Genomic DNA, 23,809 nt, shown 5'->3' with positions numbered 1-23,809 from the left:
GTGTGGCCCGGACTCTCCAAGACACCGTAATGTGCAGCCAAGGCTGGAAAGCATCGCTTTAGGGAATATCGTCTCAATGGTTCCAACATCTAGCGACCCCCAGATGGAGGCGAGAGCATTTGCAGGTGGTCAAGGGGCACTGGCACTTGGCCAATAACGTATTGCTGCTCTTCGGAGTAATTCTGGCAGTTAAGTAATGGCAAAAATAATGCCTCCCCTTTCTCTGTCCGCTGAATTGCTCTATGACTATAAATTGCATCCGTAAAGGATCATTAATGTTGCCGAGGCCCAACGTGACAAAGGTATTTATCCCCTGAAGGTCTAATATTCAAATGAAACAGGAGTAAACAACATTGAAATGAAGGAGAGCTTCCAGTCCTCTGTGTTTGTTGTTCTCTGAAAAATACAGTCTGCATTTTTCCCTTGTGTTTAACGATAATGGTCTTGATATACTCTAGTTTTCCCTGCATAGAAAAGCTACGTGGTAGGTTGTTAATGCTTAGAGGGCGGCCATTTCCATGAGAAGAACATGTAGCAGGAGTATTGAGAAGCGCAACGAAAGCCTGAACGCCTGGAGAATGACTTATTTGATGGTGCTGTAGACATGCGTGCAAAGTTAAAACCTCAAAGGGTAAATGATCTATTAGTGACAGATAGAACATGTGGGTTGTGATGATATGAGGAGAGGGAAGTGGAAGAGATATGAGAAAATACTACACTTCCGGGCAGGAAGCCATCCATAAGACTCATGTTAAAAAAAAAAAAAAAAAAAAAAAAAAAAGCTGTCTTCTGAGTCAAGGGCCCTGTCTGTCCCTTCCCTTACATAGAGCTGGAATCATTACAACTGTCACCAATACAGACTGAGACATCTCAAGGGCCATAGCTATAAACAAAAAAACCTCCAGTTTCTGTCTCGCCTTTGTATGAGGGTCTGGGTAGACCACAGGGAAAGTTCTCTTAAGGACTCAAAATCTCAAATCTGTAGTGACAGCCAGGGTTCTCAAAGCACCATCATGGGCCAGTAGCTTGGGTGCCTTTCAGACTGGCCTTTGGTTTTATCCAATGTCAGTAATTTGATACAGCCAGATTACTCTTCCATGACTAATATAAAACCTGGATACCACTTCATTTTGCTCATTAGTTCTCTTTTACTTTCCTTCATTTGCTTATTACCTTTTAACTGTAGTATTGGAAGCTTATGAAGAATTCTGGTGTCACACAAAAGGTAGGAGAAGTGCTGTTCTAACCAGGCAAATACCCCAAATTAAGGGATATTTATGCAGACCCAGATAGGGAAAACCCAGACCACTAGTATTCCTCATTAAGGACCTTCAGAGGCACTGAGATTTAACAAGAACTCAAAGGGAGAGCCTTATTGCTTGACATAGGTTTGAAAAAAATTCTCTCCATGGGTCATACTAATGCCTGTCTTCAGGAAGAACTTTCCCCTGCACACTGGAGCTCCATTAAAGACCCAGGTGTGATATAAACAGCGGGATGACTGATACTTTGTAGAGTGCAGAACTCTAAAAGAGCAAGTCTCAACACGCTAAGCTTATTTTCCTCACCATGAATTATAAATAACTACAGCAATGCGTATTTCAGTTGCCTCCATTCTGAAATTCTGAATAGGAAACAAATAGCATATTTTATACAAACCTAACTAAGCACAGATGCTTAGAATTGGAGAATTAGAATTGGAAAATTCTAATTCTCCAAGTTTCAGGGTTGTGGCGTGTCCAGCTCTGTGGGAGTGAAATGTGTATAAACAAGGGCTCGTTTCTCTTCTCGCTCCCACCAAGCTTAGCCAGCAGTAAGTTATCTTTAAGATTAGGAGCAACGCCACCAACGTGGGGAGGAAAAAGGAATATTTCTTCCCCGTAAACAGTTGCTCTAAAGTTTTCACACTGTGTCAGTGGCAGGTAAGAGCGACAGGTTCTCTCTTGCGCTCTGCTGTCTTGGGTCTCCCATGGGAGCCGGGGATCTAGGTCTGTGCCTTTAGCAGGTTCCACTTGTACCAGGTCACCTGCCTGCACAAGAGCTCGAACACCAGCTGGTCCTTCCGTCTGGACGCCCTCTTCCTTCCAGGTATGGGAACGACTTGCTCCCTCATATTCTTCAAGTTCCTGCTCCAAGGTCACCTTCTCTGTGAGGCCTAGACTGACCATCTTATGTGAGGTTGTCATGTCCTCTCCTGGGGCCCCCACCCCTTAATCACCTTGGTCTTTCCTCTATGAAGCCAGTCACGCCTTCTCATACTATGGTAATGTGCTTACTTAGGTCTATGTTTATCCTCTGCCCCACCTAGAACATGAGCTCTGCAAGACAGGCTTTGAGTTTTCACTTCTGGATCCCCGCTGCCTGGGACAGTGCCTGGCACACAGTAGGTGCTCAATAATAGTTGCTGAAGGAAAGGGCTACCTACTCTTTAACACCTGCACAAACGGGCATCAGGATTTACTACCTGTCCTCTTAGGAAGCCAAGGCAAAGAGCAATCCTTTAGCCATTATTTTTGGGGATGAACGTTAACCTACATTCAGATGCCAACTTGCACTTTCATACAATGCTTCCCCTCTGAAAAATTACCTCCATTTTTTTCCTCGAACTGACAACTCTAAAGAGCTTAAATTTTCTCCCTGAAAGCTTTTGCTTTAACATTTACTCTCGTTCTGCCCCGGAGCCTCATCTATCATGTTAATATCCAAAAACACGGCTTTGCCTTAAAAAGACAAACAATTTCACTCCCACCAACACCCCAGTGAAAACATTTCACCTTCCAACAGGAGCTGTAGTGTCCAGAAATAAAAGGATGAGTTCCTTTTACTGGAGCTCTTGCTTAGTCAAACTGGGTCCAGATCCAAAGAGCACTGGATGCCCAGTTTCCATGACACAGAGGTCCCAGGACATGGCCCATGGTGGAGGAAGGGGCTACCATGCACAAGACCATGGAGGATCCTGCATCTAGTGCAGAGGGCGAGACAACTGAGCCCTGGGCTGGAGTAGCTAGAAGCTAATAGCAATTAACATGATGGATGGAAAGTCAATAAGAATAATGGGCTAAGGAGTAAAATTCCAGAGAAGAAAAATGGTCAGGCTTTGAAAGACTCGACTATTGATAAACACCAACAGGCGAGAAGCCACAGCGCTACCAATCTTGCCTTCAGCTTCAGCTTAGGTGCACCTCTGCCGTGCACAGCAGCTCTCAGCAAGCCTGTCTTTTCCCGCGCCAAGTGAGAGATGCCTTCTACTCCACCCACCTCCTAAGATGATTTCTAATTAGAAAAACACTGTGGGAATCATAAAATCATTCATCTCCCTAGTTGAAGATGACTTCGGGGTTTAGAACAGACACACGACAGCCCAAAGTATGAAAACAAGAAAGATCAAAAACTCTCATTCTAAGATGTGCGAAAACAAATATAAGCGAATATTGACATTCTCCCTAGATCCAAAATTCTCCATATCGTACAGCTCCCAAGAGACGCCCTCTTACCCCACCAGATACTGTGTGCACACAAAGTGTGATTAACATCCTCCCCACGCTTTTAGCACAACCACTGATAACCACACTGTCAGCGCAGGGTTAGATCAGCATTCTAACTTTGTGAAGAGAACTTCTAAAACTCTTCGCTGAAAGATTTTCAATTTTGTTTATATTAAATGACACTTTAGAGATGATTCCAGAAAGGGAAATGCATCTAACACGACTCAATAGTATCTTAGAGAAAATCAACTATCATGAGAATGGTAAGGGGAACCAGGGAAGGAGTCTACAAAATACCTAGGGCTATAAAAATGCGTCCTCCAAATTCCTAGCAACAAATAACAAAAACAGTAACAATTATAACATTTATTGCACCGGGCACTGCTATAAAAGCATCATGTGTATTAACCCCTATGTTGTTTACAACCCCATGAGGTAGGCATTAATAATGTGAGTTTTACAGCTAGACACACTGAGGATCAGAGAGGTTAAACACCCTGAATACACAACACAATTAGTTAAATGGTCAGCTGAGATTTGAATGCAGGCAGCCCAACTCCAAAGCCAAGTTCACTCGGAGACAGGACTGCAACGGGATCGCCTAATCAATTTTCCCTGCTCATGAGTTACAGTAAAATCAAAGGGTTTTTATTTTACATGGGGCCAGGATTCTTGAAAATTAGTAATACACAGTTATGACCAAGTAAGAAAATCAGGATGATTACTAAAATAGAAATACCAAATCTACAATTACATTAGCCTTCTATTTTAAGGAGTCAAATCAAAATACACAGATATGGGGGAATGAACTTGCCATACAAAATCACCATTGTCAAACATTTAATATCTATTACAGTGGTTATTTTTATATGTTTAGACTTTAAATTCCTAATCTCTCTCTCAAAAGAAAAGCAAACAAAAATTTACTCATCACTCTGCAGAACCATCCTTTCTTCTGGTCTCAAAGGAAGCAGTCTCCTTCCTCCTTTCCAAGGCCAAGCCCTCCAGCTGTGCTCCCGGTTCCTACTCCCTCTGTGAGTTCATTTATTCATTCAAAGAACATTTCATCAAGTCTATGTACTATGCCCTCTGCTTAGTCTTAGGACTATAACATGGTAGGAGAAATGGTCCCTCATCTCAGCCTCGTGGGGGGATCCAAATAACTTAATCACAGGACACAAATGCTATGAAACAGACGTATAATACGGCGTGGGGTTTTTCACCCTCAAAGCTCTCCTATTGTACTTTCACTAGTTCCCTTTACAATTTACAATATCATTTTACCTTATCCCTATGAACATAGTTGAGTATCTCTAATTTTAAATCAAAACCAAAAAAAAAAAATACCCTCCTTCCATTTTTTGTTGGAAAACTTTTCCTTGGGAAGCCAAGCTGAGCTGCTATCAGTCGTGATGACACATTCACACACATTTTCTAGCCCTGTGTGTTCTAACCCAAGGCTCTCTCCACACCTTGAACATCACCAAGAGAAGCAACGTTCTTCTCCAAGCTCAGAGAATGACCAATTGCCTCTGTGGACTCATTACTGCCTGGGCCAGCTGCCTTCCCAGACCATCTGTTCTCTTGATGGCCCCAGAATATTTCCAGCCTCCGGGATTCAAGGATGAGAGCCAGCAACATGCAGAAGCCAGTTCTGATCAACAGCCCTGCTCTCCCTGACTTTCCAGCTCCACTTTAAATAGCACATGGAACACCACTAAGGTAGGCGTTCTAAATACACGGCTCATCGTACAGACCAGGCTGCAGATGGGAGGCGGTACAGGAGAGGAGGCTGCTGTGGCTCACACCAGTTTTCACAAACCAACTGCCAAACAGAATTTGGGAAGGAAGGGAAAAGGAAGAGACAGGCAAAAAAAAAAAAAAAAAAGTCAAAAAAAGGCACTTTCGACAGTAGGGTTTTTTTTTTTTTTTTCTTAAAATTTTTTTGGAAGGGAAGGAAGAAAAGGTGTTTTGTTCTCTTTCCTCTTGCATTTAAAATTCCTATTCATTTCCTAGGAGTGCAGGGAAAAAGTTAGAAAGCATCGTAAGATGTCATAAGGAAAGGGACTCTGACAAAACACCAGAGCCACTGGTTCTGCCAAACTGTCATTGAGGGGTGACGAGCACACAAAGCCACGTTTTTTTGCAGAGCTAGCTGGTGAGGACAACCATGCACGAGCTCGGAGCTCTGTGCTGAGTGTCTCTCTCCAGCATGGACACCTGCAGCCCACCGGGATGGAGGAGGGACGAGTTTAGAGCACAGAGAAGCTTTGTTCCAACTCCTCCCAACGGACTGATAATCACCTTTCTAGAAACAACCTCACCTTTCCGGGCTGCCTCCTCCAGTCTCAGTATTTAGGATCAACACTGAGAAGTGACCTGTCATTTACTTTTCTCTTCTGGATTCCCCAGGTAGCCTGGCCAGCAGCAAGAAAGTCCAGTGATCCTGCCACCTCCAGTCCTGCATCTGTTTCGACTACTCTATTTCGTCACTTTTAGGGAGTCAAACACTCGATTCTTTTTTAGTCAACATCATTCAAGAATTATCATATCTTATTGCAAAGTATAATAGCAACAGACCTCATAACGCCACCACTTAGGAAAAAAATATAAATGCTTTGGTATAATATTTTTACCCTCTTGATCTTTTTTCTTTACATAGATATAAAATTTATAATTATTTTCACAATTAAAATTACATTTTTCTCAGAGCAAGGCTTTGCCCCAGGTTACTTAATACTTATTGAATAAATCATTTTTATTTGCCACACAATATTCTGCTATATAGATCTTGCATAATTTTACCAGTCTCCTATTATTAAACATCTGGGTTGCTTCTAAATTTTTCACTATTTTTATTTTTGGTTTTGAGACAGGGTCTCACTCTGTCTCCCCACAGCCTCATAGCTCACCACAGCCTCAAACTCCTAGGCTCAAGGGATCCTCCTGCCTCAGCCTCCCAAGTAGCTGGGACTACACGGTGTGTGCCACCAGGCCAGGCTAATTTGTCACTATCATAAATGCTTCTATGATGAACATTATTGATATAAATATTCAAGGACATTTGAGATTTCTGAGAATAAGCTATCAGAACTGAAAATACTGGGAAAAGGTTTGAACGTTTTGAAGCCTCTTGACACAAGTTACCGTACAGAATGGTTGTCCCTATTTATTCTCTCATTACTGCACATGAATTTTCATTTCACCCACCCTTTCCAATATCATGTATCATTTTTTTAAAGGGTTGCAGTCTAATATCCTACTTTTAAAATAATTTCTACTTTTCAGGTAGGAAAAAATGAACCCTTTTTCCTGTGTATATCAGACACCTGTATGATTTGGTCACATCTTTTTCCCATTTATCTTATATGATGTTTGTCAGGTTTTAAGTTTAAGCAAGAACTTATGTCATGCTCGTATCTTTAACCAAATAAAGTACAGTCTTTTTACATTTCACTCTTAGAATTTCATGTGTGTCTCACATCGCCCAGTAATTTGCCAAGGACATGACTGATTCTGAATAAATTTGGTACATAATTGAAGGGTACTAAGACCTACTTTTACATTCCATACACTTTATATGAGGCCATAGAATTTGCAATTTTTCATGAATTCCAGTGCAATTTAGTTTGTGGGTAGAGGTTACAGAGATTAATGATTTCATTAAACACGGAGGGAAGGCCAAAGTACACTGTGTGCTATTAATAAACTGTATTTATTGACCATAAACATATTCATAATTCAAGGAGGTTCAGCCATGAACTTGAAAATGAATAATGTGTCTACACTTTAGCCTTATGGGAACATCAGTAACCTGTGAGAATCCTTCAGAAAATGTTTAGAAATGTACAAGATTTAAGGAACAAAATACTAACTATAAAAAGAGCTGTGAAAGATCTTGCTCCTAGAAGCATGTAGCTAGGGTCCGGAGCACACAGCCCTCATCCTGGGACCAACCAACATACCCCTGAGCTGTGCATGGCCCATAGCAGACGTTCAGTGAATGTTTGGTGAATATATGATTATCCCAGGGTGCTAAACTCCCTTATCTCTTTGGGTACTAGCACGCTGCTCCTGGTCTCCTGCTTGAGATCATATATTCTGCCTCTTTCCTGGTGTCCAGTTCCAACTCTAAACCTCTACCCACGTCCAGCCCTTGGACTCCGGAATTCCGAGCCATCTACCCTGCCGGGGCCAGCATATACCTGTGTCATGCCCAATGCCCCAGTATGATTTGGGCTTTGCCCTAAAGGTTCTCATGACAAGAGCATGTTCCACTTCAACACCAGCTGGAGGCCCAGCTGCGTTCTCGTCTTGTAGCTGTGCCATGCTGCCAGCCCAGCTCCTGGGTCTCCATCACCAACAGCTGCTAGTCTAGCAATGGCATAATGCTTTTGGTTATCAGGCTTGAATGTTTGGCCTTGAACTAGTGATAGGAGTGAAACTATAATATATACCTAGGAGTGAAACTGCCAGGTCATTACTGTTACTCTATGTCGAATATTTGAGCAACTGCCAAACTGTTTTCCAAACCCACCTGCACTCTACTTTGAAAACTTATTTCCGAATTGGAAATTCACCTCGATGGTAACCCATTGATGATGATCAGAATCCCTGCCAACAGGGATTTTTCATAGTTTTGTCTGTTGGGTTAATCTTATAGGAAAAATAAGATTTGGGTCTTCCTGCTTTTAGCCCCTGTCCCAACCTGCTCTGTCTAGCATATGCCCATGTTTGTGTCTTCCACGACAAGGTTACGATTTAGCACTTACATATGTGGGGCAGAGAACTGACACCAATGAATACTAAAGCCGCCTTAAGTTCTTTTTTCAAAAAGCTATCACATAAATAAATATTTTCATAATCACTACTTTATAAAACACTCGAGTCACGTCTATTGACGAGCCTAGGATCCTAGGTTGAAGTAAAAGAATTACAATCTCCTGAACACGTTTAGCCTCCCTCATCCCCCTCTAATTCAAGGTAAGAACCTCCAATCAGAAGCCCTGCAGTCACCTTGACTATTTTTTAAAACCTTTTAATTAGTCTCCTACTTTCTGTTCTTTTTTTTTTTTTTCCTGAGGACGGATTGTGTCTTATTTTTATTTATTGAGCTAGAATTCACATAACATACAATTCACCCATTTAAAGTGTACAAGTCAATTTGTTTTAGTATGTTCACAGAGTTGTACAACCATCACTATAGTCTAATTTTAGGGTATTTCATCTTTCCCCGAAAGAGAATCTGTACTCATTAACAGTCACTCCCCATCCTCACCCACCCACCCGGAGCCCTGGGCAACCACTCATCTACTCTCTGTCTCCATAGATTTGCCCATTTTGGACATTTCAGAGAAATGGAATGATATGATATGCTGTCTTTTATATCTGGTTTCTTTCATGTAGTGTGTTTCCAAGGGCCCTCCATGTTGTAGCATTTATCAATAATTCATTTCTTTTAGGGCTGAACAACTTTCTATAATGTGGATATGCCACATTTGGTTTAAAGATCCATCCACTCATGGACATTTGGGTTGATTCCACCTGTTGGCTATCATGAACAATGTTACTATGAACATTCACATACAAGTTGCATGCATGTATGTTCTCATGTATGTACCTGGGCATGGAACTGCTGGGGCATTATGTTCAACACTTTGAGGAACTTCCAAACTGGTTTCCAAACCCGCCTGCACTCTAACCCAGATATACCTTCTACCTACTATTACAGTGACCAAGTTAGAAAGCAACTAACCCCAACATTTAAAATGGTCAATAGTTCGACGTGCCCTGTAGAATAAACCACAAACTTTTAACATAAAATGTTTGATAATCTTGGCCCTGCTTCATTCTTCAGGGTTGTCACCTTGCCATGTCTTCTCCTCCCACCTGGACCTTTAATTCTCCTACTTGGTACTCTAGCATTATCGGGTTACCTGTGGATCTCTGGGCATACTGAGCCTTTACATGCCTCCATGTTTTGCCCATGGTATTCCTGCTCCTAAAACACTCCCCTCCCCCAAACACATCCTTGGCCTGAACCAATTCTTACTCATCTTTCAAAACATGCTAAAAGGTAGTCTTCCCTGTGATGCATGTTCTGACCATTCCACCCTATGGCTAATTCTCTCTGCCCTGTTCCTCGTGTTTGATGCATGACCCTGTGCTGTCTTTACCTGTGTGCTTGGGTATCCCTCCCACTGGGCTTGTGACAGGGAAGCTAGCTAGTCTCAAGACAGTGTTGTCCAACTTTGTGCATGTCCAGCACTGATGATGCCTAAGGCATGTCCAATGAATGAAGGGAACACTGAACAGCCAAGTCCTTAAAAATCTCAAAGCATCAATCTCACTGCATCCCATTATACATCTATTCCTCCATTTAACAAGCCACAGAGATTCCAGCAACACTTAACCTAATTGTCTCCTCCTGCAATTTAATTTCCTCTGGCTCTGTCCTGTACAATCAATATCCTCCCTACGAAAACCTTCAGATGAAGTCACCTCTGAGAATGGCGTTTTCCATGCCATTGATAAACCGATGGAACACTCCAAGGGTAGAAAGGTCTAGTTCTTCCCTTCACCTATTCCTGTAGTGAAAACAGGAAGCTGGGGAAAGGAGGAGGGCCTGGCAGGATTTAGGCAAACTTTTCCAGAATGGAGCCACCCTCCTTGGGGTTTAACCCTCTCCCACCGCACCTCCTACAGTGGGAATAAAGTCATCTGGGCACAAGGCTCAGCAGACCCTCCCTCTGAAGAATAAACTCAAATCTCTCCACGGATGTTGACTTCTGATGAACAATGTTCACGGAAACAGATGGAGAGGGAGGAAGGATGCTTCACAGACCCTGTCTCTTGCTTGCAGTCAAAATAATCTCATCAGCGCCATCCATATGCTCCCCTTCTCTAGGTAAATCAGACAGACGCTGACTTATGGTACAGAGAAGCATTGGCTGCCGCTGACAGCGACATTCACAGTGCAAGGAAATACAAGGAGGTAGTTCTGCACTTATGAATGGGTTGTGTTCCCACATTCACTTGTAAGTCACTCAGAAAGCACAGAAACAATATTGTCTATGGTGGTGAAGTCCTCAGATCAGCCTGAAACCTCTTAACCCATGATGTGCCTGCAGTACCGCATTTCCAGTGCTGTATTAATAGACCCGAGCATGCAACTGTGAAATCCATTCACGGTTCTGACTTTGAAAGTCAGAGTGACAGCTCACAAGGTGCAATGAGAGGAAGATGATTCCTTCTCCATGGGACAGGCAGGAGGGGGTTGGGGACAAGGGAACTCAAGTCACTGGTGACCTCCTTAGGGCACAGGCTCCAGATGGTGGGGACAGGAGCAGGTAAAGGAAGGAAGCAGAGATGACTGCCTGGGACAGAGTCCCAGAGGAAGGAGCAAGACAGGATTCGGAAGGGAGTGCGTAGCCTCCGGTCTTGGCTTTATTTCTGCACCAGGGGTTTGTGTAGGGTGGCGGTAGAGAGTTGGGGCAGTGGGGCACACATTGGCCACCTCCGTGCTCCTGCAGGAGGAGGGGAAATACAGGACACAGACTGGACAGCTCAGGTGGAAACGAGATATTACCTTTTCCTCTCTCACCACTGCCCTCCTTTTGACTCCCCTAATCCAGCAAACATAGGACTGTGTCAACAGTGGAACAAGACACAAGGGATTCCAGGTAGACTACGGGGAAAGGAAGAAAGGGACAGAAAAGAGTGACCCCATATTCTGCCAATGAGGAAGACAGGGCTGACTCAACACCACCAGTTTGGGGCAACGTCATAAATTACCACAATAATAGTTTCCCTTTTTATGATAATACAGCATTTGAGAGAAGAAATCCAAGTGCCCAGCACTTACACTAAAGCGCAAAAAAAAGGAATCTGAGATAAGATAGGCTTTTACAAACAATGCCATTTCTTCAATTCATCACCATAGAACACAGATCACAGGATATGAAGTTTTCATTCAGAAGAAAATCATCTGAAAAGGGACTTCTGGATTTGAGGCGTTACCATAACATTCCCACTCGTGACTAAAATCAAAGCAATTCAGTCCTTTTGCTCTGCTGGCCTGTGGATGATGGCAGACACGAGGCTGTGAGGTTTAAGAAGAGGTTATTGATTTGTAGAGCAGTGTAAGTAGACAAAGTAATCAATAAGTTTTAAATTATTACTTTAAAAAGTAGTTTCAGACTTTTGCTCCCATTCCAGGATATCAGGAGCTGAAAGAAGTATCCCTTACAATGAAAAGGGCTGGACCACCTTCAAATGCAAGGCTTCATTTTAACTTAGTGGAAAGTTGATGTCACAGAGCAAACAGCTGGCCCCAAATCTGAGAGACCAGTGCCAGCAGGGAGAGAAGATACGTGAGCCCTCGCCCAGTGGGGGTGATGCACCTGGCCACTAATGAGAAGTGATTAATGAAATGATGAGGGCTCAGTGCACACCAGCAGTACAGTGGAGCCCTTTGGGATCCCCCAAAGTGGAGAAGTCTGCATCTTTCTATAGGCTTTTTCTCCAGGAACTCCACCGGGTAGTCACAAAAAAGATCATCAAGAACCTTAAGAATGCGTCCAAGCCATGCAGGCCTGGGGGAGGGGGACAGCAGCCTTGGGACGAGGCAGCAAGAAACTTCTCCTGGACCTTCCCCTCCTGTCTCCCGTCTGTGGCACCAAAACCTCATTGGTGGGGGGGAAACAGCAACAAACAAACGTTTGTTGGAACTGGTGAAGACAGGGTGCAGCTGCAGGAAGAGAGGGTGGGACAGGAGAACACCCCAAGACCCAGGGACATGGTGCTTGCCTGGAACTGAGATTTAATCAGAACATCAGAGACAGCCCCACTACCCTGCACAGCTAAGCCAATGATCTTTGAGTAACAGGGAACAGCAGCACATTTGGGGCGTGGGACAGGAGAGAAATGCCAAGAGATCTTCTCTGAGATAAGAGCAAAGGGAAGACCTACATTGTAGAGCTGAACAGACAGCTGTCAGGCAAAACAACCTCCATGCTGAACACAAGATATTGCTGAAAGAATGGAAGCCTGCGGTACACATGCACACACACACACACACACACAAAAGTTCCAAGAAAGGGAAATCCATTTCCATCCATAAACACTATATATTAACACTTCAGTCTGTACCATCTACACAGGATGCCTAGCTTTCAACAAAAAGTATGAGGCATCAGGAAAAGAAAAAAAAGAATCCAAGACATGAAGCAATCATTAGGACCAGACTCAGACATGACACAGATGCTGGAACTATCAGATAGGAAATTTAAAATAACTGTGATTAATATGTTAAAGGCTCTAGTGGAAAAAGTGGACAACATGTATGATCAGATGGGTCGTTTCTGCAGAGAGATGAAAATTATTAATATAAGCATCAAACAGAAATGATAGAAATGAAAAATCCAGTCATAGAGATTAAAAGTGCCTTTTTATGGGCTCATCAGACTTGTCTCTGTTGAATTTGTTAACTGGAGGTGGGTCAATAAAAATGATCCAAACTGAAACATAAAAAGAAAAAAACTGCAAATGAACAAAGAAACAGAACATCCAAGAGCTACGAGACAAGGTTAAGAAGTGCAACATACACATAACTGGAATTCCGGAAGAAGAGAGAAGGAACGTAGCAAAGAAATATTTGAATACTGGCTCAGAATTTCCCAAGATGAATGACAGACACCACTCCACAGATCTAAGAAGCTCAGAGGACACCAAGTAGGAGGAATACAAAAACAAAACAAAACAAAGCCTAGGCATAATTTAGTCCAGTGGTTCCTAACCTTTTTGCCACCAGGGACTGTTTTCATGGAAGATAATTTTTCCATGGACCGGAGTGGGAGTGGAGGGAAGGGATGATTTCTGGATGACTCAAGTGTATTACATTTATTGTGCACTTTATTTCTATTATCATTACATTGTAATATATAGTGAAATAATTATACAACTCACCATAGGTTGGGGACCCCTGATTTAGTCAATAGTATTGCGCCAGTGTCATCTTCCTAGTTTTGATCATTGTGCCACAATTATGTAAAATGTTGACATTCAGGGAAACTGGGTAAAGGGGGAAGGACCACTCTGTACTATTTTTGCAACTCTTCTATAATTCTAGAATGATTCCAAAATAAAGTGTTCAGCAAGCAGTTTTAGTGTTAGGTACTATATAGAGAACATACCAGGAATGCCTGAGATAGAAAAAGAAAAAAATAACTTTCTAAAGAAGCTACTCTCTACCCCTGCTTACCCCCAACACCCTGCATTTGAGTTCTTGAGTTTGAATTTTAAATCAGATTTGTAGCCTATGCCAGGAACCTAAGTACTATTTACAATATTACCTCTATGGAAGCAATCCTCCAATCCAAGCAACTAACTTATGATGGAACTGTAAGAGCAGAACAGATTGGTAAGTATTGTGTATACTGTGGATTGTATATATATTTTTCTCCTAAAAGGTTTTCAGATATATTATATATAATTATATATGTATAATATATATTATATATATATATATATATAAAAATACATACATTATATATATAAAATCAGGTCCAAAATGGGATAATAAGGAATGCAAAGACTGCCATGAGAGATATGCAATTAATAAATAGGGAAACCTGTTTGTCAACGACTGTTGCCAGAAGTTACCAGGGAAGACTGGTTCCATCTGAACGAAGACCTGTAACCCTAGCTGGAGAAGTAACTGCCCACAAGCACAATACATTACCTTGGGAGGAAGGAGAGAGGCTTTCCAGCTGGAAGGATCAGAAGAGATTTCAAAGAGGAACAGGAAGTAGAACATTGGCTGCACAGAGGTTGGGAGGCAGGATTTCTCCCGTGAAGGATTCTGCACCAGAAAGAGTGCAGAATTGGACCGGGTCTTCTAACTACGGCGACTCTCCGGAGCCAGAGGGTCCCAGGGTCCTTGTGAGCTACAATCCCAGCCTTCTCAGATCCTACTTGCTGCTTAAGCTGGTTTCAACACTCACCCTACAGCTGAATCCCATTCTCCAGCCCATGAGCATTCTAGTACCCACCCTCTGCGGCCCACCGCTGAGCCCTTCTCACCCTTCAAGACCAACACAGCTGCTGCCTCTTCCAACATCTCCCTTGACCATCTACTCAGCTGAAGCCAATTCTGAAGCACACTGCACCCCATCGGTTTTTCAGCTAAGCCTTGGAACAGAACTCATCCATGACCCTAATGAAGGAAAAACTGGGAATCTGGTTAAAAAAACTACAGATCCTTTCCTACACACAATGCTTCCTACCCAACGTGGCTGAGACGGTGAAGTCTGAGCAGCAGCGCCTGCCCAGCACCGTGTGGAGGTGGCCCTCTGCCTGCCTGCACAGGGAGTCTTCTAATTCCATCTTCCTTTTTCTAGAACTTTCCCTCCTGTCCTCATCTCCTTGGAGGTAGGACTGGCTTCGTAGCTTGCAGGGCCCCTGTGCAAAATGAAATTGTGGGGCCCCTTATTCAAAACTTAAGAACTTAAAAATATTCTGCAACAGCAGAGCATTTATTCTAGCATGGGGCTCTTCCAATTGCAGGGCCTCCATGGAGGGCCGGGGGGTTGGATTCCTGCCCACAGGCATAAATCCAACGCTGGGCGCCTTTCTCACCTTCCCCACAAGGAAGACTTCACTCTACAAAGTATAGCCTCAGACCATTTATTTGCATTTAAGCCTCTTCTCTCTAATTTTGGAATAAAAAGCATTTCTCTTTCCTTATAGGAACTTAAATCATCAGCAAAAAAATGAGGACATTTTGAAGGAGGTCATAAGTCATAAGATAGAAGGATGAAAGACAAACCTGAGGTCACACAAGCCTGCTCCAAACTTAATGGTAAAACAACACGGTGGTTCAGCTCACGCACAGTGAATGAAGGATAATCAGAAGGACCGTTCTGGCAAATTCTGCCGCCCTCACCTCCCTGGAGATGTTAGCTGAGAAATTTACGGCCTAACTCACCACCTGAAGTCCTTTTGCTGTTCTGCCCACCTGAGTCCTCCCTTCCACACCCCACACACAGGTGAGACCCATCCACTATGCCGAATCCCCACTTTCCCTGATGTCTGCACCAAGATCCCCAGATGCCCCGCACCCCAAACTCCCAGCAATGCATGAAAACCTCTCTCACCATTTCCACCCCAAGTCACAAACCTGCCGACAAAGACAGCTATTACTAAAATGCATGCAGAGGAAACGGCCCATGTCCTGTCCGCTATAGTCCCTGGCACACTGCTCCCCAAGCACCCCAGACCTAAAAGCGTTAGCCACGCGGTCACAGAGCGTCCCTTAGAGGTGACTTGGTGATACACAAGCAATGGAAGTCAAACCCTCACTATCTCCATGCCGTCTCGGCTGTAGAGTACAGGCGGCCGGCATTTACTGTGCAGCCTGCTGCTACGTTTTGATAACTCTCTCCATATGCCCTTGTTCTAAGACATACATTCTTGCCCATTTTGTACTACTACAACAAAATACCCAAGACGGTAATTTATAAAGAAGAGAAATTTGTTTACTCACAGTTCTGGAGGCTGGGAAGTCCACGATTAAGGCACCAGCAAGTTCAGTTGTCTAAGGAGGGCTGCATCCTCCGGAGGGGAGGAACACGGTGTCCTCACATGGCAAGAGGACAAGCTACTGAACGTGCTACGTGAAGCCTCTTTCATGAGGGCCTTAATCCCTTATATAGAGGGAGGCGGAGCCCTCACGGCCTAACCACCTGTTACAGGCCCCGCCTCTTAATACTATCCCATTGGCAACACCTGAATTTTGGAGGCAACCCATTCAAACCATAGCATCCTTAAACCCTTCACTTGCTTGTGGATCAAGTCTTTTGGCATCGGACCCACGCTTGCCTCACCACTAACCTGCAGAGGCTGGGGGAGGGCTGGTGACAGAGAGCAGCCCCACAGCACCAGGGCACACAGTGCCTCCCATAGGAGTCACGTTATCAGACATTTGGATTGTAAACGAGGAAGAATTCAGAAACCTAAATTGTTGGATGGAGTGACATCAAACTTATATCCAAAGGTTTTATTTAAAAATATGAAAATAAAACCAAAAGATGTGCTACTCAGATTTCAATATCGGTCTGTATGTCCCATACTAAAGGACTAACTCAACCACTAACATAAGGAAAGGAGGGGGTTTTCGGTTTATTCGAGACCAACAGGTATCTTGAGGCACAGGACCTGATCACGTCTCTACTTTCTACTTCTTTTCCCTGGTGGTTGTGAAAAATTAGCGCTATCATGTCAGAATCCAACACAAACGTCCGTGCCAATGAAGCATCTAGGGAAAGGGAAAAAGTGACAACTATTGTTCCCCCCACGTTTTAGAGACAGTTGATAATTAGATCAATATAGATACACTGGACGGTAATCCATATGGTGCTCTGCCTCTCCAAGCTGCACAGGAGGGTAGCAAGTGGCCACAGCCAGACAAGACCTTATAAATCATCTCTCTGAATCCCCCCTTTTATAGAGCAGTATCATAAAGAGTGGGTGGCTTGTCTGGGGTCACCCAGCAGAGTAGATGCCAGAGTATCCCTCAGAGATGGTCGCTTGGCAAAGGTACAAAGAAAAGAAGTCGAAGCCGTGCTTTGCATTTTGCAGATAAGACAGCCGTGGAGGCTGGGCTGCGTAGGACGTCAGTGTCAAGTCTCCTGTTGCCAGATGTGGAAACCGAGCAAAGGGTCAAAGCCCCACAGCTCCTGATGCCTTACAGTCAGCTTTAAGTTTTACATAACTATTATCACCTGGAACCACGCCCCCGGCTTTTATTGCTATTTTTTTAAACACAAAGAATCTCCACCTTTGTCACATTGGTTCAGGGTTCAGCAAATTTGTTGCCTTCGTTTCGATTAGAACTTTCTGAGAGTGCAAAACACGCCAGCTTCTAACCTAAAATTTTCCCCTGGACTTTTGCAAAATTGCTCCAACTTTTGGACTCCTGCAACCCCGAACACAAAATGACTCTAATGTTATGTTTGGAAACCCAAAGAGGTTATTTTAAAGATCTATTCCACCCTTATAATGTCCTATCACTTGCTCGAACTCACTACAAAGGATCTCAAATCAGACCTTTTCCATTCCTTTCTCCTTAACTAGGTGTAGATCAAAGAACCGTGAACCAGAATCGGAAAGGTCTTCGAGTGCAATTCAGTCTAACCACCTCTCTGAAGCTAGAATCATGATTTATAACCTCCTGGCCAAATGGTCACCTAGGTGATGATAGAATTCTTGTAGTGGCCGAAATCCCACTTTGTTCTGAAAAATCACTATTTTCAAAGTTACTTCTTATAGTGAACATAATTCTACCTCCCTGAAGCTTCCTCTGACTGCTGGAATCTTTCATAATGTCCCACCTTTCTGTGAATATAAAATTGCCTCCACAATCCTGTGTTATTGATAAGAATTGTTAGAAATGAAATAAACTGTGCTGTTTATGATAGTCAAATCTGTATAAACATATTTAAAGTGTTTATCTTTATTTACTCATATGAAAACAGGTGACTAGACTTTCACCAAATTTGGGAGATACATGTGGCTTGATCTGCCTTAAAATACCAGCTGTGTGCTGCACATGAAACTGACATTGGATAGTTATGATGAGGATGTCTTTAACAGAAAGTCAGCCAAACCTCAGAGCAAATCAGCTCAGGGACAAGGGGCTGGTGTCACTGCTGATTGACAAAGACAGGCCTTAGATATTAAGATATTGTGCACAGGGAAGCAGAGATTCCAAATATGAATGCAGATTGAAAATCACAAGGTCAAACATTCAAAATTATAGGCATTGATTTGTAATCAAGTTCTTTTGAAATTGCGTTGTATATGGGCAGCTCTATGTAGCACACTCCAGGAAGAGTGGCAACCAGAATTTGTTTTTTAACGATATTTAATGATTTTTCCCTGGGAGTCAGCTAGCAAGATTGTATATGTGAAAATGCTTCATAAACTGTAAAGCACTATAAAATGTGATGTTGCATCATCGTTATATGTTCAACTCTTACTGAGTGCTCACCATGGTTAGCTGCTGAACGCTCTAGATATTTTTAATATCTCATAAAATGAGTAAAAATAAAAAAAAAATCCTCACACCAAAAGCTTGATCTAGTAAGAGATTTCTTTACCTGGCTCTAGGCATATGAAAAATAATGATACCCTAAAACTACATAAATTTATGGTTCATATATAAAGTGGAAAAAACATAAGATGGGAAAGTGCCCAAAAAGAACAGGTATAAATGACAGCAGGAGGCTTTTGATACAACTACAGAGAGTCTGTCTTGATCAGAGGCCCATGATTTGGTGGTTGTATGACCCAAGTAGGGAGTGGGGTTAGGTGGACACAGCTATATTCCTGGGCAAGTAGAAGTAGATTCTATCCAGAAATGGGGAAAAGAACTAGATGCCCTTGAAGACATTTCTTCTCCTAAATTATTAGTTAATTTCTGAACTGGTATCAATAGGTCAGTTAAGAAGAAGATATTAATGTCTTCCAAGAAATTAGACAAAGCTGCTGTCTTCTAAAACTAGACACAGGCCAGGTGCAGTAACTCATGCCTATAATCCCAGCACTTTGCAGTGCTGAGGCAGGAGGATCACTTGAGGCCAGGAGTTTGAGACCAGACTGGGCAGCAAGACCCCATCACTACAAAAAATTTTTTAAAGCTGGGCATGGTGGCACGTGCCTGTAGTCCTAGGTACTTAGGAGGCTGAGGCAGGAGGATTGCTTGAGCCCAGGAGTTTGAGGCTTCAGTGAGCTGTGATTGTGCCACTGCACTCCAGTCTGGGCAACCAAGTGAGACCCTGTCTCTAAAATTGTTTTTTAAATATATATAATAAATAAAATAAAATAAAATAAAATTAGACACAAACATGAATTAATACTAGGCTGTCCTGTGCCCATGAAAAAAGCTGAGCCATTAGTGTTGCTAGTTTCCACATGCTCTGACAATCTGTACAATACGATGTAGAGGTTAAGGGCATGGACTCTGGAGTTAGACTGCCTGGGTTTGAATCCCGGCTCCACCACTTGCTAGCTGAGCAACTTTAGGTATTTACTTAATTAATCTATACCTCCATTTCCTCATGCCTTCGTGGAGTCATTATGAAAAAGAAAATTAGTTAAGTATAAAGTTCCTAGAACAATGCCTGGAACATGCAAGTGTAGTAGTACACGCTTGCTATTATTCTATTCGTGGGCTTGGCAACCTGATCCCATTACTAGAAGTACTTGTGAAAAGGGGACATTAAAATTGCCTATCCTATTCTATTTGGGTTTCAAAATTTTATGTTTCTATTTTGTTTTATTTCTTTAAAAAGAAAAACGAAAGCAAGAAGTTCTACCTCCTTCTGCCAAGGAACAATGAAACTGTCCACTCAATGACTGTGGTTTCCATGAGAAAGTAAGTGGAAACAGATGTTTCTGAAAAATAAAAATCCATGCTATACCTTTGGTGGCGCTCCCGTAAAACTTTCCACCAGCCCGCCCAGAGCCAGCTGCCAGGCTCTTGCAGCTGGAATCTGCCTAGGTGCCAGGACCCCCAGATGCCTTTTCTCCCATTTGCCCCCCAAGCCACACACATGCCAACCTTCTATGAAATCCGAGGCCGTGTAGGGACGCTGGTTGGGGCTGCCCTCCGCCGGGCTGTTCAGGGTCTCCAAGGCGGATTCAATGGCTTCGACCAACTCGTCCCGTTTGTCCTTCCTCACCGGCTTCTCCTCGGGGTGGCGGGTCAGGCCGGTCTCCAGCTGGTACACTTTCTGCAGGGTGAAGCTGTCGAAAGGCACTGCCGCATACTCAGTGGCCAGCTTGACACCGGTGTGCACCTCCGCCTTGTCCACCTGCGAGTGCAGGAAGGCCAGGAGGTCCGCCTGGGTTTTCTCCGGGGGCGCCCTGTCCAGCCCCAGGCCCGCGGGGTCGCTGGCTTGGGACTGCCCGTTCCTGAGCTGCTCGCTCCTCTCCTGCAGCTCCACCTTGAGCTGCGCGATCTGTCGCTTCAGGCTGCTCACGTAGTTGCGGTGCTGCTCCTCCCACTCCTGCAGGACGGCCTGGTAGCCCTCCTTCCCCGTGGGGCCGTTGGCCCTGGGCAGCGCCAGCTGCTCCTCGTCGCCCCTCGGAGTGCAGGCCAACATGTAGAGCACGGAGACGGCGCAGCACAGCAGCACCAGCAAAACCACCACCCGAGAGACCCACGCGAGCAGCCCCCGGCGAAGCATCCTCATTCAGGCATCGGCCACGCATCCAGCACCGGCGACATCCTTCCCTGGGCTAGGCCACAGGACGCGTGCGTTTGGGGCCCCCGGAGCTGCTTGCGTCCATTGCCTTCTAGAACGTGACCTGCCTCTTGGCATCAACCACCACACGGAACGGCTTCCCTGCTTCCAAAGGATGATCTCGCAGACAGAAGCAATGAACCAAGTGACACCTCCAAGTTCTCACCTTCATTCCCATCATAGCCTTCCGGATGTGCGGCTGACGCAAGAGGGGACCTGGGAGGAGACACAAATGACAGCAACACTTAATCAAAATAACAACACCCTTGTGTTCTCTGCAGCAGTCAATATTCAACAGACCTATGAGGTCTCCTAGCCTCGAGTGATCCTCTTGTCTCAGCCTCCCAAAATGCCAGGATCACTGGCATGAGCCACCGCACCTGGCGAGGTGCCTCTTTCTGTAACACTCCTCTCACACACAAGTTCCCCCAGGGTACTGGGCCTTTGCCATTTTATTAAAAACTTGACATATTTAATAATCCTCACAATACCGAAATTATTCTCTATATAGTCTTTCACCAAACCCAGAAAGCCAGATTCTGGGCCAATAATCATCTCATTTACTGGTGATCTGTCCCATTTACTGATGGGAAAAGGCACCCAGCTCAGTCAGTTAGCAACTTCAGGACTCCTGGGAGAAAAGAGAAAGCTATTGTGCTCTGAAGATTCAGTAAATACTAACAGCCTCATTGACTCTATTTGAATATTCACCTCTATATACTATGTCTGCACATGGAAGTTCTTCTTCTGCTACCCAGGAGGTGCACCTCTTGGAGATACCACTGGGCTATCAAAATAGTTTATTTCTCAATTTTCCTTAAAACTTCAACATGTAACCTTCTCTCTAATATTTCCCTTGGCCTGAAGAGTCTCTCTACTATAATTTAGAACAATACACAGTTATTAGTAGTAAGTTGAAAGTGCATGTTTAGCCCTAGAAGCCTTTTCCATTTGATGAAAATCTTGGGATTTGTATAATTACTGTAATTCTGTGATTAAAAATATCTCAGCTTTGGTGTTCAGGCATCTTGCTGTTTTTAATGAAATCTCTCAGATAAACCCATTATATCCAAGTATTAAATTACCAGTGAAGACATGTTATCATGTTATTCTACCACTTTAAAGACTTTAAATAGGTTGTCATTAAAGACAAAATAGGCAAATCAAAAAACAGAAATGGAACATTCCACATATTTTATTGTGCTGTAGAAACTTAAAGTATGCAATTTTTCCAACAGATTTTTTAAATGGAATCACTATTATATTTGCATAAAAGATTAAAATTGTGATGTTAACTGAAAATAATGTTTAAAGATTAATGATTAGATAATCCACGATTAAATAGATTTAAAACTAGAATATCTCTTTTTGTTTTGCTTCACAGGTCTCTTCAAAATCTAGTCTGGCTTTTGAAATTCACTAGTTTAAATTTCAAGGTTATTTGGTATTCTACTCTTTGGAAAAAAGGAATAAAGGGAGGAAAAGAAACCCAGATTTTTAAGCAGAATGGACTTTTTAAAAGAAATAACAAAAAGCCATAAAAACTGCTGCCAAAGAGGCAGTGATGAATTTTCCCTTTTAAATGTCAAGAGCTGATAACGGATGTCAGAAACAAAACTCTGCATTCTTTAACAGACAAAATGTTTCCAAACCAGGCCAGCAATCGAATCTGTAATCAGAAATAGTAACAACTGGCTGTCATGCGGAGGCTGGGAGTGTCTCCTTGCTGAAGTCAGGAGAGACTTATCCTCTGGATTCTTGCTTCTACGGAGACTTTGGGGTTTTCATTTGGCAGCACAGAACATCATTCTTAAAAGTGGGTGTCACTTTGCCAGCTCTGCCACCTTCAGGATAGAATACCTCGATGAGATGTCACCAGACCAATGTAGACCTACACCACTAAGGCACTGTGTAATCTCGCTCTCTCCATAGAGACGCTGGGAGAACACAAGAGTTAACATTTATATTGTGTTTACAGACTTGCAGAAGGAAAGCACCGTGTAATTACCAAGGCCCGCTACACGTTAGAGATGACAGTGAAAATGCAGCTTAACGTGATCACAGCAGCACTGTGCTACTATTTTAAAAACTTAGAAAGGCCCCCAGATTTTAGACGAGCTCAGTCTCTTGGGGGTGGTGAGAACATGGAAGAGAGAGAGAGAGAGAGAGAGCAAGAAGTCCCGGTCAACAACCAATTTTAAGACCCTTGGGAGAAGAAGAAAGATGCATATTCTTGTTTTTATTTTTAATGGTAGAAAATCCTTGTGCTCATCAGGTTTCTTGCCACTGACTTTTTTGAACATCCATCCTTGATAAATTGCTTTTCCCAATACCTTCCTGTCCCTGGCCAAGCCGTCAATGACAGCTCTATGATGCACCATGTCTGAAAGAGTAGATTTACTGATTGAACTGAAGGGGACATCCAAGTTCAATGCCTTTACTGCCATTCTTACAATCTTTGGGCAGCAAAACAATGGGAAAAAGTCTTCTTTATAGTCCTCCGTGAAGGCAAAACACTGTTGCACAGCGATGCTTTCTAGTGCCCACTCTGGTCTGAGTCCATCTACAACAGGGTTATTCCAAGAACCCTCAGACTGGAAAAGGGTTTTCAATGTGGACTGCTGGTTCCATCATTCTCATGTTAGAACAACCCTAGAAGCTTTTTCACTAAGGAGCACAGCAGGGGCTGCTTAAGGCACTTACAGTACTTCCTGAGCTTTTAAGGAAGAGAATCTGAAAAACACAGTGGCTCATGCCAAGGGGTCGAGCAACGGAGTGGGTTTCTTGAGACTCCAAGTGGAGTCATGTAACAGCTGTGATATCCCACCCAGACCAGGAAACACCCAGATCTCCAAAAAACACGACAGTGACCCAAAAATGTATCAGAGTCACAGTCCACTCCACCTAGGATTGTGTCTTTATTCACCCATATAACAAACAGGCATTGAGCACCTACTGTCTCAATACACTGAGGGAGAAGTTCCAGGAGATGAAAAAGTGACCCGAGCACACAGTCCA

The 23,809-nt window shown here is 43.4% G+C and overlaps 1 protein-coding gene across 2 annotated transcripts in view; it reads right to left on the bottom strand.

The window, feature by feature from the left end:
* The window catches only part of CSGALNACT1 (chondroitin sulfate N-acetylgalactosaminyltransferase 1), a 72,892-nt gene extending 51,909 nt beyond the window's left edge, over positions 1-20,983 (bottom strand). For both annotated transcript variants that reach the window (XM_069485189.1, XM_069485190.1), the window contains exon 1: positions 20,107-20,983. In XM_069485189.1, the coding sequence (XP_069341290.1) occupies positions 20,107-20,740 (634 nt within the window). In that variant the 5' untranslated portion in view covers positions 20,741-20,983. The remainder of the gene's footprint in view (positions 1-20,106) is intronic.
* Between the last annotated feature and the right edge of the window lie 2,826 nt (positions 20,984-23,809).

The sequence above is a fragment of the Eulemur rufifrons genome, chromosome 12 (genome assembly GCF_041146395.1).
Source record: "Eulemur rufifrons isolate Redbay chromosome 12, OSU_ERuf_1, whole genome shotgun sequence".
Lineage (NCBI taxonomy): Eukaryota > Metazoa > Chordata > Mammalia > Primates > Lemuridae > Eulemur > Eulemur rufifrons.
Note: the sequence above shows the minus strand (reverse complement) of the source record. Positions and strands in the feature narration are given on the sequence as shown.